Genomic DNA, 13305 nt, shown 5'->3' with positions numbered 1-13305 from the left:
GGATGGAGCAGAGATGCTGTCAGAGAGGACATACAGGGGAACAATGGCTAGGAAGGAAAAGCTTAAGGACACCAAGTGGGCTTTAATAATATTTACAGCCCTAAGGAGTCTGCACGGCACTTCAGCATGGATTAGGATTGTTGTGATGTTCTTTGCTGTTCTCCTTAAAGAGAATGAGGGCGGAGAAGAGCAAAATCGGGGGATATGATAGACCAACCCCTCCCCCACTTTTCTATTTAGCTAAAAAACAAATAATGTTACATTTACCATCTTAACCATTTTTAAGTGTACTGCTCAGGACTGTTAAGTATTTTCACATCGTAGTGCAACAGATCTCTAGAACTTTTCATCTTGCAACACAAAAACTCCATACTTACTAAACACGAACTCCCCCTCCTTGCTCGCTCCCCCAGCCCATGGTAACCACCTTTCTACTTTCTGTTTCTATGACTTTTGACCACTTTAGATGTCCTTTGCCCAGCTCCCCTCCTTTTTTTTTTTTTTTAAGATTTTATTTATTTGTTTGACAAAGAGAGATCACAGAGGTAGGCAGAGAGGCAGGCAGAGAGAAAAGGGGAAATAGGCTCCCTGAGCAGGGAGTCTGATGCGGGTCTTGATCCCAGGACCCTGAGTTCATGACCTGAGCTGAAGGCAGAGGCTTAACCCACTGAGCCACCCAGGTGCCCCTGCCCAGCCCTTTTTTAAAAAAATCTGTGTCTAGCACAATTCACAGACACAACATCTTCCCATTAGTAACATCTCCATTTGCACAAGCATACACCCAGACACACATACACACACATGCACTCGTGCACACACACACACACCCAGGAAGAGAGCACAGGGAAGGGAGAGATGGCAGCAGGTACTCACAAAGCCAGCTCCTGGGTGTTGGGACAAGCCCTCTAGAAGTTCTGGATACTCCCCCAAGAACGTGCCCCCTTGTTGAGAATCACTGCTGTAGATGGAAAGAGTGCCCCCCAAAGCATAAGAAGCAGAGCAGAAACCAGTCACAACATTTATTGAGCACTCTCAGTATGCAGAGTGCTGGGCAAAACACTGGGAGGAATTACAGTGGAGGCGGGCAGTTCAACAGCTATTGTCACATGCCTCACGATTACATTTTAACTGAATGGAGGAGATACATGTTAAGCATACGCAAACATGTGAGATCAACATATGGATACATGCATTGCTCATTCACCACCACAGTTTATCTTGCGAAATTACCACAGTAACCGGGCCGGAAGCCACGGGGACACATGGGTAAAGTAAACATCAAGGACACATTTGTGATTGACCGCACTGGTGATGTGTGGAAGCTACCCGAAAACACTAGAAAACATGAGGAACTTGGTGAATCAGTTTTCTTCACTGTAATAGGCCCCTGTAGTTCAAAATCAAATTAGTAATCCGTTGCAGCATGAGATAAATGCGGTTGAGTCAACAAAGTACTAGAATAGCTTTATATTAATAAAAATGTTTCTTGAGTAAAATCAGTCTGTTGATAGTACCATTCCCAAAGGCCAGACTCAGATTCTGAAAGTTAATAGCATTTTTTCTTCTTTCTAAAATGAGCTTCCATTATAGGAAAGACCATGCAATGAATTTTAGTGAACGAAGGTATATTATTGTTCTGTATCCAGGAAATCTTATTTCTATTTTTATGTACTTTTAAAATTATTTTAAAGTAGTGTTGCCAGATAAAATACAGGATATATGTTAGTGCATGGGGCATACTCCTGCTAAAAAAAAGTTATTTGTTGTTTATTTGGAATTAGAATTCAACTGGGCAGCCCATATTGTTATTTGCTAAATCTGGCAGTCCTGTGTGAAGGTTAACACAACTTTGGAACTTCCAGAAGCCCGCAGTCATGGGGGGAGGGCCTAATTTATCTTTATGTATAAGTTAACACTGCCAAAGGGGAAGACTTCTGTTTCTGGAAGGAAAATTGTAGATTTTGTAGAATTTACTTAAATAATGGAGACAATTTCATGTCTTATTCCTTTGATCATTTAGCAGTATGTGCTTTAATCAGTTGAATTTTTACCTTGAAATAATTGAGATGACTGGTTAGAAATGCTAACATTACACTGTAGCCTGAGAAATAGAAAAACTAACACCTGGCTTGAAAAGTCCCCTATAATTAATGGTCAGGTCCTCAATTATTTTTCGTCTATTAGCACATGGCCATCCCACCCAAAAAATCAAAGGGTGATGCTGACATCTTATTAAGTTACACAACATCCCTTCCCCTATTCATGATCCCTCTTGCCAATGTCTTCCCCTTTCTCCTTTCCACACCAGTTTTTTTTTTTTTTTTTTTTTTTTTTCATGATTGAAATCACCAACCTTTGTGCATCCTGAAGAATATCAGGCCTGGCACAATGGATAGTCATAGTTGCATGAAAGCCAGGAAAAGAAAAGCTCACTTGTCAGTTGCTTGGAGGTATGGACACTATGAACTTCCTCCCTTCCTCCCTCTCTCTCTTCCTCCCTTCTCTCCTTCTTTCCTTTTTCATTCCTACACTAACATGCGCACTTGTTTGTGTCAAAAATGCCTGTGTTAAAGTATTTAAGTGGTCAAGACAATGTTGTCCTGAAAAAAAGAAAGAAAAAGACAAAAGTGCTGGCAGAGCACATTGATAAATCCTATTCTAGAAATGCACTTCCTACTATCTAAATTTATAGCTCCTGTCTTATTTTAATTGAAATTTCTAAATTGGAGAAGAGATATTTCAACCTTAATTTTGTAAGGAAAATTTCACATGGAAATCTAGCTGTTGTGAAGGAATATAAAATAACAATTACCGAATTCCAACGCCCATTCACTGTTTTTCCTTTTTTAAACACACTGAAGAATATATTTATACGTAAAGAACATACTTACATGTTTGGTTTATACATATACATAAAATTAATACAATTACTGACAAATACACAGATTGAATTTAACGGGACAGACAACTTTGACCTTCAAAGCTATTTGTGAATGGAATCCAAGTATGTCAGTTTTTCTTCTGGGACTGGCCACACATGTTTCTGTTTCCACCCTTGGACAGGTACACAGAGGTTACAACTTTCCTTTGTACCTGGAGTCTTTCTGGGAAAGAGGCAGTGCCAGATGAGTATGAGAAATTGAGGCAAAGAGGCCATGGTGTTCCATATTGCCATATAAAGGTGGAGTTAAGCGATATAGGTCATTAAAGTAGAAAAAAATTCTGTATGCCTACTGGCTCTTAATGTTCACTATGGGAAGACAACATTCCACTCAGCTATTTGCCACACATCTGTTTTCTTTTTAGAAACATAAATTCCCAATTCATCAAAACAACATTCCTTATGCTGTTTTGATGACACCATAATGGCCTTCACCAACCTCAAAAGAAAAAGTCAGACTGTTGTCTTGCTTCAGAAAAATGGCCAGAAGAGGATTTGGTTCATGTTGCCTTTTTGTGGTCATGATGAGAGGGGTGGTTACAGTATATACATGATAGACTCACTCCAGGGGCAAAGCAAGGCTCCACACTTCTTCATCCGCAGATGAAGTAGAGCATAGAGCGGTGTCACTAGGGGGAGTGTGAGCCCACCTTGGGTGTTCTAGAAACTTCTAAAGCTTAAGTAGGGTCCACATCTCCATCTGGACCATGTGTTTGGCATTGCCTTTTGTAGTGTGGGCCCTGTTGGACTCCTGTGACTGGCCTGTTGAGATGTTTCTGATGGTGGGTGTTAACTAAGCATTTCCTGCCTTGAACTGCCCAGAAACGAAGTGACAGCCCTACTCTGCCGGCGTCCCCCTGGAACCAGGATGAAGGATGAAAAGCAGACCATGAACAGTTCCCACTGGTAATGGAATCTTCCTCCTCGTCTCCCCACCGCTGCCCACTCCTTCCTGTGGCGCGGGAGGCGGGTCCGGCTCAGGGGGGCGGCGCCGAGGCGCTCCTGTGGCTGTAGGAATACCGGGACAGAGAGGCCCCCACGGTCCTGCCTTCCTCCTCCTCTCCCACCTCTCCCCTCGCTCCTGGGGGACCGGGGTTGGGGCAGCAGGGGAAGGTGGCCATGAAGCCGAGGCGGAACCGTTTGTTCATGAAGCAGTAGATGATGGGGTTGACGCAGGAGGAGGTGTAGGACAGCAGGAGGATGAAGGAAATGGGGGTCCCCGAGAGGCGGCGCTCGGCCGAAGCCGTGTCATAGGCCCGCCAGGCGTTGGCGCTGAAGATGGGCATCCAGCACAGGAAGAAGAGGACCACGATGACCATGAGCATGCGGATCACCCGCTTCTTGGCCATCAGGTTGGCCGTGGAGCTGCTGCTCCTGATGCGGCTGACCCTGCCGCTGCTGGGTGTGGACAGCTGCTGGAGCTCCAGCTGCCTGCGGGGCTTGGCCTTCTGCAGGTAACACCCATCGCTGTCCTCATACCTGCCGCTGCTGCCGGTGCTCGGCTTCCTGTCTAGAGCGGCAAGTGACATCGCTTATTGTCGGGACGGATCATGAGGGACAGACCCCCCCCCCCCCTATCAAGGGGATCAAACGAAACTGGAACTGAAGCAGGGAGAAGGCTTCCTTGGGCCTGTTCTGCTATCGTTAGGTACAGATCTACAGTACTCCTCTCCTTCAAAGGGAAAGTTGCTTAAAACTAGTAAAGTAATGTGAGGCGCCTGGGTGGCTCAGCCGCTTGAGCCTCCAACTCTTGGTTTCTGCTCAGATCTTTTTTTTTTTTCTTTAAAGATTTTATTTATTTATTTATTTGATAGAGATCACAAGTAGGCAGAGAGGCAGGCAGAGAGAGAGAGCGGAGGAAGCAGGCTCCCTGCTGAGCAGAGAGCCTGATGCAAGGCTCTAGCCCAGGACCCTGAGATCATGACCTGAGCCGAAGGCAGAGGCTTTAACCCACTGAGCCACCCAGGTGCCCTCTGCTCAGGTCTTGATCTCTGGGTCTTTGGCCCTGCACTGAGACCAGAGTCTGCTTGAGATTCTCTCCCTCTTCTCCTACCCCTCCCCTTGCTTTCTCTTTCCCAAATAAATAAGTAAAATCTTAAAAAAAAAACCCAATAATATATAATCTATCATATACATAGTATATAGTAAAAACATATTTTAAGTGGGTAGGAGAAGAATAAAAGAAACAAGATGGGATTGGGAGGGAGACAAACCGTAAGTGACTCTTAATCTCACAAAACAAACTGAGGGTTGCTGGGGGGAGGGGGTTTGGGAGAAGAGGGTGGGATTATGGACATTGGGGAGGGTATGTGCTTTGGTGAGTGCTGTGAAGTGTGTAAACCTGGTGATTCACAGACCTGTACCCCTGGGGATAAAAATATATGTTTATAAAAAATAAAAAATTAATAAATTAAAAATTAAAACATCAAAAAATAAAAATAAATAAATAAATTTAAAAAAAACATATTTTATGCACATCAATTATAAGGATTAAAATGACTAAAGAATGAATCTTCACACTCTTTCTTTCCCCACATTCTCAGGGGAAAGGTTCCTGCTTGATTGGTAAGCTTCCAGAATGCTTTTACTGGGAAACCTGGATAATGATCAAAAATCAACCAAAACCAAAGAAGCTCTCAAGACACGTAAATTCTGGTAGAAGAGCTGAGTGAAAGCATGGAGTGAGAAAGGCAAAAAGTTATATCAACAAAGGGCTAAATTTCAGTGGTTTGTGGGTTATAATGAGTGGGAAGAAGCTGGGCTTTGTAACTGCACGGTGACAAAGAAAGGGAGGAGAGAGTTTGGGGGATTAGAGTTACAATTCCCTTCGGTTGTGGAAACAGGAGTCCATTAGAATGCAACAGAGCGGACGGCAAGGGACACAAGGGTCCTCAGCTAATAATTGGGTATATGTCGGTTATGTCATTTTGTCCCATTCAGTACTGTTTTGAGAGGAACAATTTCTCCATTGTACAGATGAAGGAATAGGAAGACTATGTCTGGCGACTGTGCCTTATGACACAGAGTCTCCTAAGGATACTTTAAAATATCCTCAACATACATTCTGAGCGTATCTATTTAAGTTATAGGAAACAAGCTTTTGTGGTATTTTGGCGTAAACATACAGCAAAGAGATAGTTACCCCTAGTAGACTTCTTCTGGATAGCATCAAATTTTATTCCTTGGTAAAGTTCCAAAGAGATCAATCCGTACGCCACCATCATCACAATTCCAGGAATAAGAAAGAGGATGAGTAACAGGAACGTGTGCCTAATAAAATGAAAAGAAATTCAATAACCATCATCTCTAGTATTTCAAACTCAGATGGGGTGGAATAAATAGGGTTCATCTTCATTTTAACTGGTCTGAGCAAACACATTAATTACTAATATTTCATAACCTTGGAAATTCTATGTCTGGAGGTTCAGTCTTTTGAAGTTGTTTACTTCTCTCTCTTTCTCTCTCTTCAGATAAAGTCTCTTAGGAAGAACTAGTTAAGTTGGAAAAGGCTGGTGTGATTCTGTGCTTGAAACAAACCTTCATGTAAAACCAATGAGAAATTAACAACAAAATGTATGTGAATAATCTCAGTAAGGCTTACCAAAAACATAAATAAATACTTATAAGAGCTTGTATTCATCGAGGACTTGCTGTGCTACCCACTAGGCTAAGCATTATATATATAATAATAACTCATATATATGTATGTAACATTAGATTTAACTCCCATAGGGACCCTTGAGATAGGTACTATCATAATACCTATTTTATATGTGAGGAAACTAAGATTTACAGAGATTAAATCATTCACCCAGAGACACACCTAGTGGCAAAGATGGGATTTGAACCCAGGGAATACAATTCTAGAACCTGTGCTCTTAAGCATTACAATATACTATTTGTTGACTTTACAACGACAGAACCATCCAAAGCAGAGGGAGGAATGATGGATGACCTCTGAGGTTTTGCACAATAGGGTTTTCTGGCTATTTCTCCCCCATGGGCACAGTGGAGGGCTCCTTCTAGGGCGTGGTGGGGCAGAGCTGTGCTTTCTCTAAACACGTTTGATTCCTGAAGCCCCACAGACTCCTTTATGAGTCTGGCCCCTAAATCATTTTTGCAGTCTGGCATGTGTAAGGTTACAGGATCAGGCCATAAAATAGTTAGAGGCTCACAGTGGCTGGGCCATTTCTCATTTCAATTGGACATGTTTTGATAAGATTCCTTTTCAAGTCTTGGAAATGTTTCTCTCATTTACAACATAACTTTGTGTGGTGTTACTTGGTTGAAATGAAAAAAAAAAAAAAAGGAAGGCAAAGAAAGAAGGAATTATCTCTATTTTGAGCCATTTTTGAATGTCGAGTTCCCTGATTCTAAAATATGCTTGAAATTAGTAAACATAATACCCCGCGTTTGTATTTTTTAAAGATATTTAATGACATTTTTATACACATGCTCTCCTTTGAATCTTACAGCCACCCAATGAGGTAGATTAAAAAAAAAAAAACTATATTATTAAATCCTTGCATAGATAAAGAACCTGAACCTCAGTAATGTCTCTTGAACTTGTCTATCGTCAGTCGGCTAGTAAGCAAAGAAAGTCTTAGAATCTCGCCTGTTTATTTCTAGTGAAGTGTTTTATGCCAGCACCATAGCTGTAGTCTAAACACACACACACACACACACACACACACACACACATACACACACCACACACACATATGCACAGGACTTGGGACTCATTCTCTGCTTTATCTTCAGTTCTTAGAAGAATCATAGCTCTTCAGATCCTAGCCCTTCAGTCCCTCCTCCCCACTAGACCATCCAGAGGGATTCTGCATAGCGGGTCAGAAGAGAGGCTCTGTATCTTCTAGTTTTGTGACTTGGAGCGACTCATCTTACCTCTCCATGTCTCCGTGTTTCATCTCCATGTTTCATCATCTGCAAAATGGGGACAATAACAGTACCTACCCTGCCTGGTTTTGAGGGAATTAATTGGATTCATATGTACATGACCTTTGAAACAGAGCACTTAAGTGTTTGCTATCACTGTTATCCTAAAAAGAAGTTAGCATAATCCTTCTCATAATCCGTGTCTCCTGGACACAGACCTCCTCCAGTCACTCTGGACAATATATTCCCATTTTTACAAACACTGCAAATGATAGCAAGTTGCATTACACAAATAAACATCACACCGCCTTACCAGGACTGCTGCATGACGTCATTTGGCAGTAGGAAGCGGCACATATTCGCTGTCTGGTTGTTATTTTTGGTAAAAGGCACCAGGTTGCTATAAATTGGGTACGGAGTCATAATGGTAAAGGAGAGGCACCAGGTCGTGGCGATCACCTTCAAAGCATGGGATTTGGTCTGCCAGACCCGGGACTGTAAGGGTTTGCAAATCGCACCGTATCTTTCCAGAGATATGGCAACCAGATTAAAGGTGGATACGCTCACAGAGGTGCCTGGGAAAGGAACAGAGAAGTCGGTTATGATGGCTCTGAAATCCCAAGTTTATCTGCATGTTAGCTTAAGCATATCTGCTCGGCACAGGTTCACTATCAAGGGACAACACTCAGAAGGTAAAGAAATATCATGTACCTGTATTTATTTTTTTTAAGTGATTTTTTCCCAGCTTCATTTCAAAAAGGATTTAAGGCAACTGAAGAAATGTACTTACAAATACATCTGATTGCCAGTTTTTAGATAAGTTTATTGAACTTTGATTACAACCAAACTCCTTCCCAGGTTGAAGTTGCTCATTAATTAATAACCAACGGGAGGAGATACGTTCCTCTCCTACACAAGAGGTTTCTGAGTCGCCTGGAGAGAAGCTCTCATTTTGAGCATAACCTGGAGTTAAATTGACCTAATAGCCCAGATTCTTAAGGACTGTGACCCTGAAAGGTCACAGGGGTCTGAGCTGGAGGCATTAAAACTCAGAGTTTCTAGTACAGACAGTTTTAAGAATGAACCATTATAAATTTGAAAAAGCAGTCTACTGAAAAAAAACACACAGTAAAGGAAGGATAAAGGGAGAGGGTTCCACGCCGTAACTAAAGGTTGCTCTTGGTGGGGGGACTAGAACTTCTTATTCTGCTTGGTTTTCTGTATTTCTATAAGGAGCATGCATCATCAGTGAGAAAGACATCACAACAGCTCATTTATAGTGATGTGCTTAGGCATAGTCAAAAAGCTTAATTTTCTTTCATTTGTGTATTTTGTTTGTGTATACTTATTACCATGTCTTACCACCTTAGAATTCCCTCTAACTATTCACCCATGGATTCTGTCAGTTAATCTGATTATCTTTAGCATGATTTCTTAGACCTTAGGATTAATCTAAGTTGGGGAGAAGAAGCTCTTAGTCTGGGGCCTTTAATGGATATAAATAAATTCTCTGAAACTGTGCATAAAAATGTTCTTCTTCTAGGAGGGGAGACACCTACAGTATCCCTTAGAGACTTGAAGGCATCTACAAGCCAAAAAACATTAAATGAAAACTCATGTTCTGAGACAGGATGGCTGTGTTTTCCTGGACTCTACCCCAAGGAACTGATCACGCTGAGATTACAGAGTGTACCCCCAGCATCTCTGGAGTCAAATCTGTATAATGGGCTCACTGTTATTATAAACCCCCATCAGGCAAGCACTCTTTCATTTTTTCCTCTTTGCCTTCTTCCCTTCTAGCCTTCTCCCTCTCTCTTTCTCCCTCACCGACTCCCTTCCTTCCTTCTTTTCTTTTTCTTTTTTTGCCTGCTATAAGGAGTTTAATGAGTCTTAACTGTTAGCAATAGTATTGAAAAGAACCCCAAATCAAGGGAAGAATAAAAATCCCTGGATTTAGAAATCCAACAAAACCATTACGGCATTGGACACAGCTTCAGAATTTTCTTGCTTTTACTATTCTTTTTCTTGAGGTGAAATATCACCAAACATTAACCATTTTCAAGCAGGCAATACTGTGGCCTTTGGCACACTTAGAGTGTTGTGCAATCACACCAGCCCTCATTTTAAGATTCCTTTCACAGACCCTAGTTAAGATTCTTAAATAATATTATCATACTATGGGTGGGCAATGAAAGCCAAAAGTGCAAGGAGAGGCCGGTAACTGTTACCGCTTCATTGTTTAAGCATGATCCCTTTCATTCGTCGACGAGGACGAACATTCTCTTGGTTGTTTGTCTGTGGCACAGGGATCAGTAATCCATCATTGTTGTCAGAGCTGGATCCCGCTGCCTCGATTGGGAGAAATCAAGGCTTTGAAAGCTTTCCAGTCATGGAGGATGGCCCCAGCCCAACTCAGCTCTGACCATGTTGTAAGGCCGGGGTCAGAACAAAAAACAACCCTCCTCCTTGAGGCTCGTGCTCAGAAGGGAGAAAGCACAGGGCAATCTGGCAGCCAAAGAGGGCAGAGAGACGTCTTTGCTTGGCTTCAGGAAAGCACCAGCTGCTGGCAAACTGGGGCAGCATCTGTCCTCATCCGCCACTGTGGTGGCTCCTGATCTAGGTTCAAATCTCAGCTCTGTGGCTTAGCACCTGTGTGTCCCAGGGCACCTGGTTAACCTCTCTGTGCCTCTCTTTGCTCCTTGTTGAGTTTTTTTTGGGGGGGGGGCAGGGTGGGTTGGGGGATGGGATGGTGAGAGTAAAAGCACTTCGTACAACATCTGCTGCATCACAAATATCAGCTCTTGTGATTTTTATTTATCATCATCCTCATTTTGATTGGCAGAAGCAGAGAACTGCGTGTCTTAGCCAGCCAGGGTGAGCTTAATGACTCACAGGCTCTGGGAGCAAAATCAGCTCCTTATTTAGTGCCAGAGGGCATGTTCTCTCTCTCTGTCTCTCTCTCTCTGCCCAAGAGGGTCCCAGCCCCTGGGGATCAGGCTGGGAAGTGAATTGTCCTCTAGGACAAAGCTGGTTTTCACATAGCCCCTGAGCCCTAGGAGAGCAAGAGCAACAACAGAAAACCTTCCTCCACCACCCCCATCACCCCCAAAAGCCATGACTTGGCTTGGGCAGAACTCAAACTATGACCAATGGCTTCCAGGAAAGGACAGGGTCGCTTGAATCCTTCTTACTTTCTAGCAGAATCCAGCAAAACCAACCTCTCCTATGGCTGATTAATAACTTATTCCACTCTGAGAAACTGACCTCTGAAATGGACGACTGGGGACTGACTTCTGGGGACGCATGAGGACCGACCCACCTTAAAGCCAGCACCTGCATCCTTGCACACAGTCCCACACAGCCCCACACAGCCAGATGTTTGTTTTGTTTTGTTTTGTTTTGCTTTGCATTCAGCAGGACACCTCTGCTGAGGCTGTCAGAGGGTTGGGAAGGTCTGGGGCGAGCTCCAGAAACAGCCCCCAGGAGCAACTCACCCATGAAGTAGGTGGTGGTCTTGCAGACAGCACTCCCAAAGATGAAATCCTTGAGCAGGTTGGGGATGAGGTTGAATGGCATGCAGAAGAGGCAGAGCATGAGGTCGCTGACCGCCAGTGAGAGCAGAAAGATGTTGGTGACCGTTCTCATCCTCTTGTTCCGAATCAGCACCGTAATGACCAACGTATTCCCCAGGACACTGAGCAGGAATATCAAGGAGTACAGAAGTATCTGCACGGCTGGCTGCCACTCTGCAAAGAGTAACGGGAACGAGACAGAGGGATGGAGGTTATGGGAGCAGAATGTGAAAACCTCAGCGCACAAAATGAACGGTGATTTCCTGCAGGTTATTTTTGTTGGTGGTGTTTTTTGTTTTTTGTTTTTTGTTTTTGTTTTTGTTTTTGCAAGGGTCTACATCACTGAACCTGACTATTCCTCTGTCACCAATATTTTGCAGAAACAAACCGAGGAGCGTACGGAGTGATCCCGTTGCTTCAGAGAGGTTGGTTTGTTAAAGATTCGCTCAGGGAAGCACTTTTTCTTAAGAACAAAGCTTCTCCAGTGACTACTGGTTGCTTTCTTTTCCCAGCTGCTAAGCTTGATTTCACTTTAATCACTTTTTCACGCTGGATATCCCCCAAGAAAAGGTGACAGCTAGATTGTGACAGCACCTTTTCTGTGACGCTGGTAAGTTCCAGCTTTGACACTTGTACCCCCTTCTTATGACACTTCAGCTCCTCCTCCCTTGGCTTTTGCTCCCCCCCTTCCCCATGCCCTCTACCTCCATCTCAACTCTCCTGCGGGGAACAATTAGGATATTTGACTCAGTTCTGCTTTTTGATCTGTTATCCAAACTTATGAACGTATGACTTTATCCAGCCTGGTCTCAAGAGGACTTTGTTATAATTTTCTCTATCAGCCCCATCTTTGTTGATTTCTCCCGCACCTTAATCATTTCCTGAATTAAAATAACAGTGTCTGGCACCTACCTTTAGAAGGATGGGGCTGATCCAAGCAGAAAAGTGTCTCATTTTCGATTCCCAGCTCACAGGGAGGAGTGATGTTGCTTCCATTCACAAGAAGGCTGTCGACCACATCCATCCTTGCCTGCTGTTCTCGAAGTGCTGGCGAGCTGGTGAATTGCTCACCCTCGGCTCATTCCTCTAATGACTGGAGAGCCTCCCGAATGCAACCTGCCGTGGGGGGGCAGGAAGGGAGGGAGTTCCAGGTGTGGGCTTTTGCAGCCATTCCTAAAGGCGACGCGAGTTCACCACGCTCAGTCCAGCCAGGCAAGCGCTTGCTCTCCTGTCTTGGAAAAGGCAGCTCAGGCAAGCCAGCCTGCTCCACCTTCCGAGCCCACCCCTCCCATTCCTGGGCCAGTCTTAGGGCCCTGAGCACAGAGAGCTTGACTGCGAGTTAACCCTTCCCAGAGTGTCACTGCTCTTATACACACTTGAGCACACACGGATACATATGCACAGACACAAACATACACGCTTTCCCAGTACCTCTCTCCTCTGTATAGGAACCTGTCACCAACCCAGACATGTGCAGAATAAAGCCCAAACTGGCTGTGTGACACAGGAACAATCAACACGGTAACAGATACGATAATGCACACCATCAGGACTGAAGGGCATGGAGGGACTGCGTTTCTACCTCCTTATATAAAAGCAATTAGTGCCTTTTTAGCTTTGGAACCGTGCCCAGCAATGTGTGTAGATATAACTGCCCGCTGGTTGTTAAGTTGTTACCAACCACAGTGTTATTTCTCGTGGTCTCTGCCCTTGTTAACTGAAAGGAGAGGGGGTGCTTTCGGATATGGGGTTCCAGATGCTTATTATAAGAAAAGTTGTTCAGATCTTCCATTCATTCATTTATTCATTTGTCCATTCATTCAGCACATATTCATTGAGAGTCAACCATTTGTCAGGCGTTCTCTAAACACAAAAGCGAATAATAAGCAAGATCCTTTC

At 43.6% G+C, this 13305-nt stretch overlaps 1 protein-coding gene across 1 annotated transcript; it reads right to left on the bottom strand.

The window, feature by feature from the left end:
- Window positions 1-1005: 1005 nt before the first annotated feature.
- On the bottom strand, window positions 1006-12822 carry CCKAR (cholecystokinin A receptor). The gene is made up of 5 exons (XM_082728412.1): window positions 12319-12822; window positions 11329-11580; window positions 8148-8409; window positions 6084-6211; window positions 1006-4451 (listed from the first exon to the last, which is right to left on the bottom strand). The coding sequence occupies exons 1-5, from the start codon at window positions 12428-12430 to the stop codon at window positions 3919-3921; spliced, it is 1287 nt and encodes a 428-aa protein (XP_082584538.1). The 5' UTR covers window positions 12431-12822; the 3' UTR covers window positions 1006-3918.
- Window positions 12823-13305: the final 483 nt, after the last annotated feature.

This window comes from Mustela nivalis (assembly GCF_964662115.1).
Source record: "Mustela nivalis genome assembly, chromosome: 4".
NCBI lineage: Eukaryota > Metazoa > Chordata > Mammalia > Carnivora > Mustelidae > Mustela > Mustela nivalis.
The sequence above is the reverse complement of the archived record's forward strand: the minus strand, read 5'-3'. Positions and strand labels throughout refer to the sequence as shown.

Excerpts from the sequence above, each read along its gene's own strand:
- CCKAR (XM_082728412.1), bottom strand. The coding sequence starts at position 12,430 with ATGGATGTGGTCGACAGCCTTCTTGTGAATGGAAGCAACATCACTCCT. Across the intron at positions 6,212-8,147 it reads GACGTCATGCAGCAGTCCTG|GCACACGTTCCTGTTACTCA; the intron begins GTAAGGCGGTGT and ends TCATTTTATTAG. Across the intron at positions 4,452-6,083 it reads CCAGAAGAAGTCTACTAGGG|ACAGGAAGCCGAGCACCGGC; the intron begins GTAACTATCTCT and ends TTGCCGCTCTAG.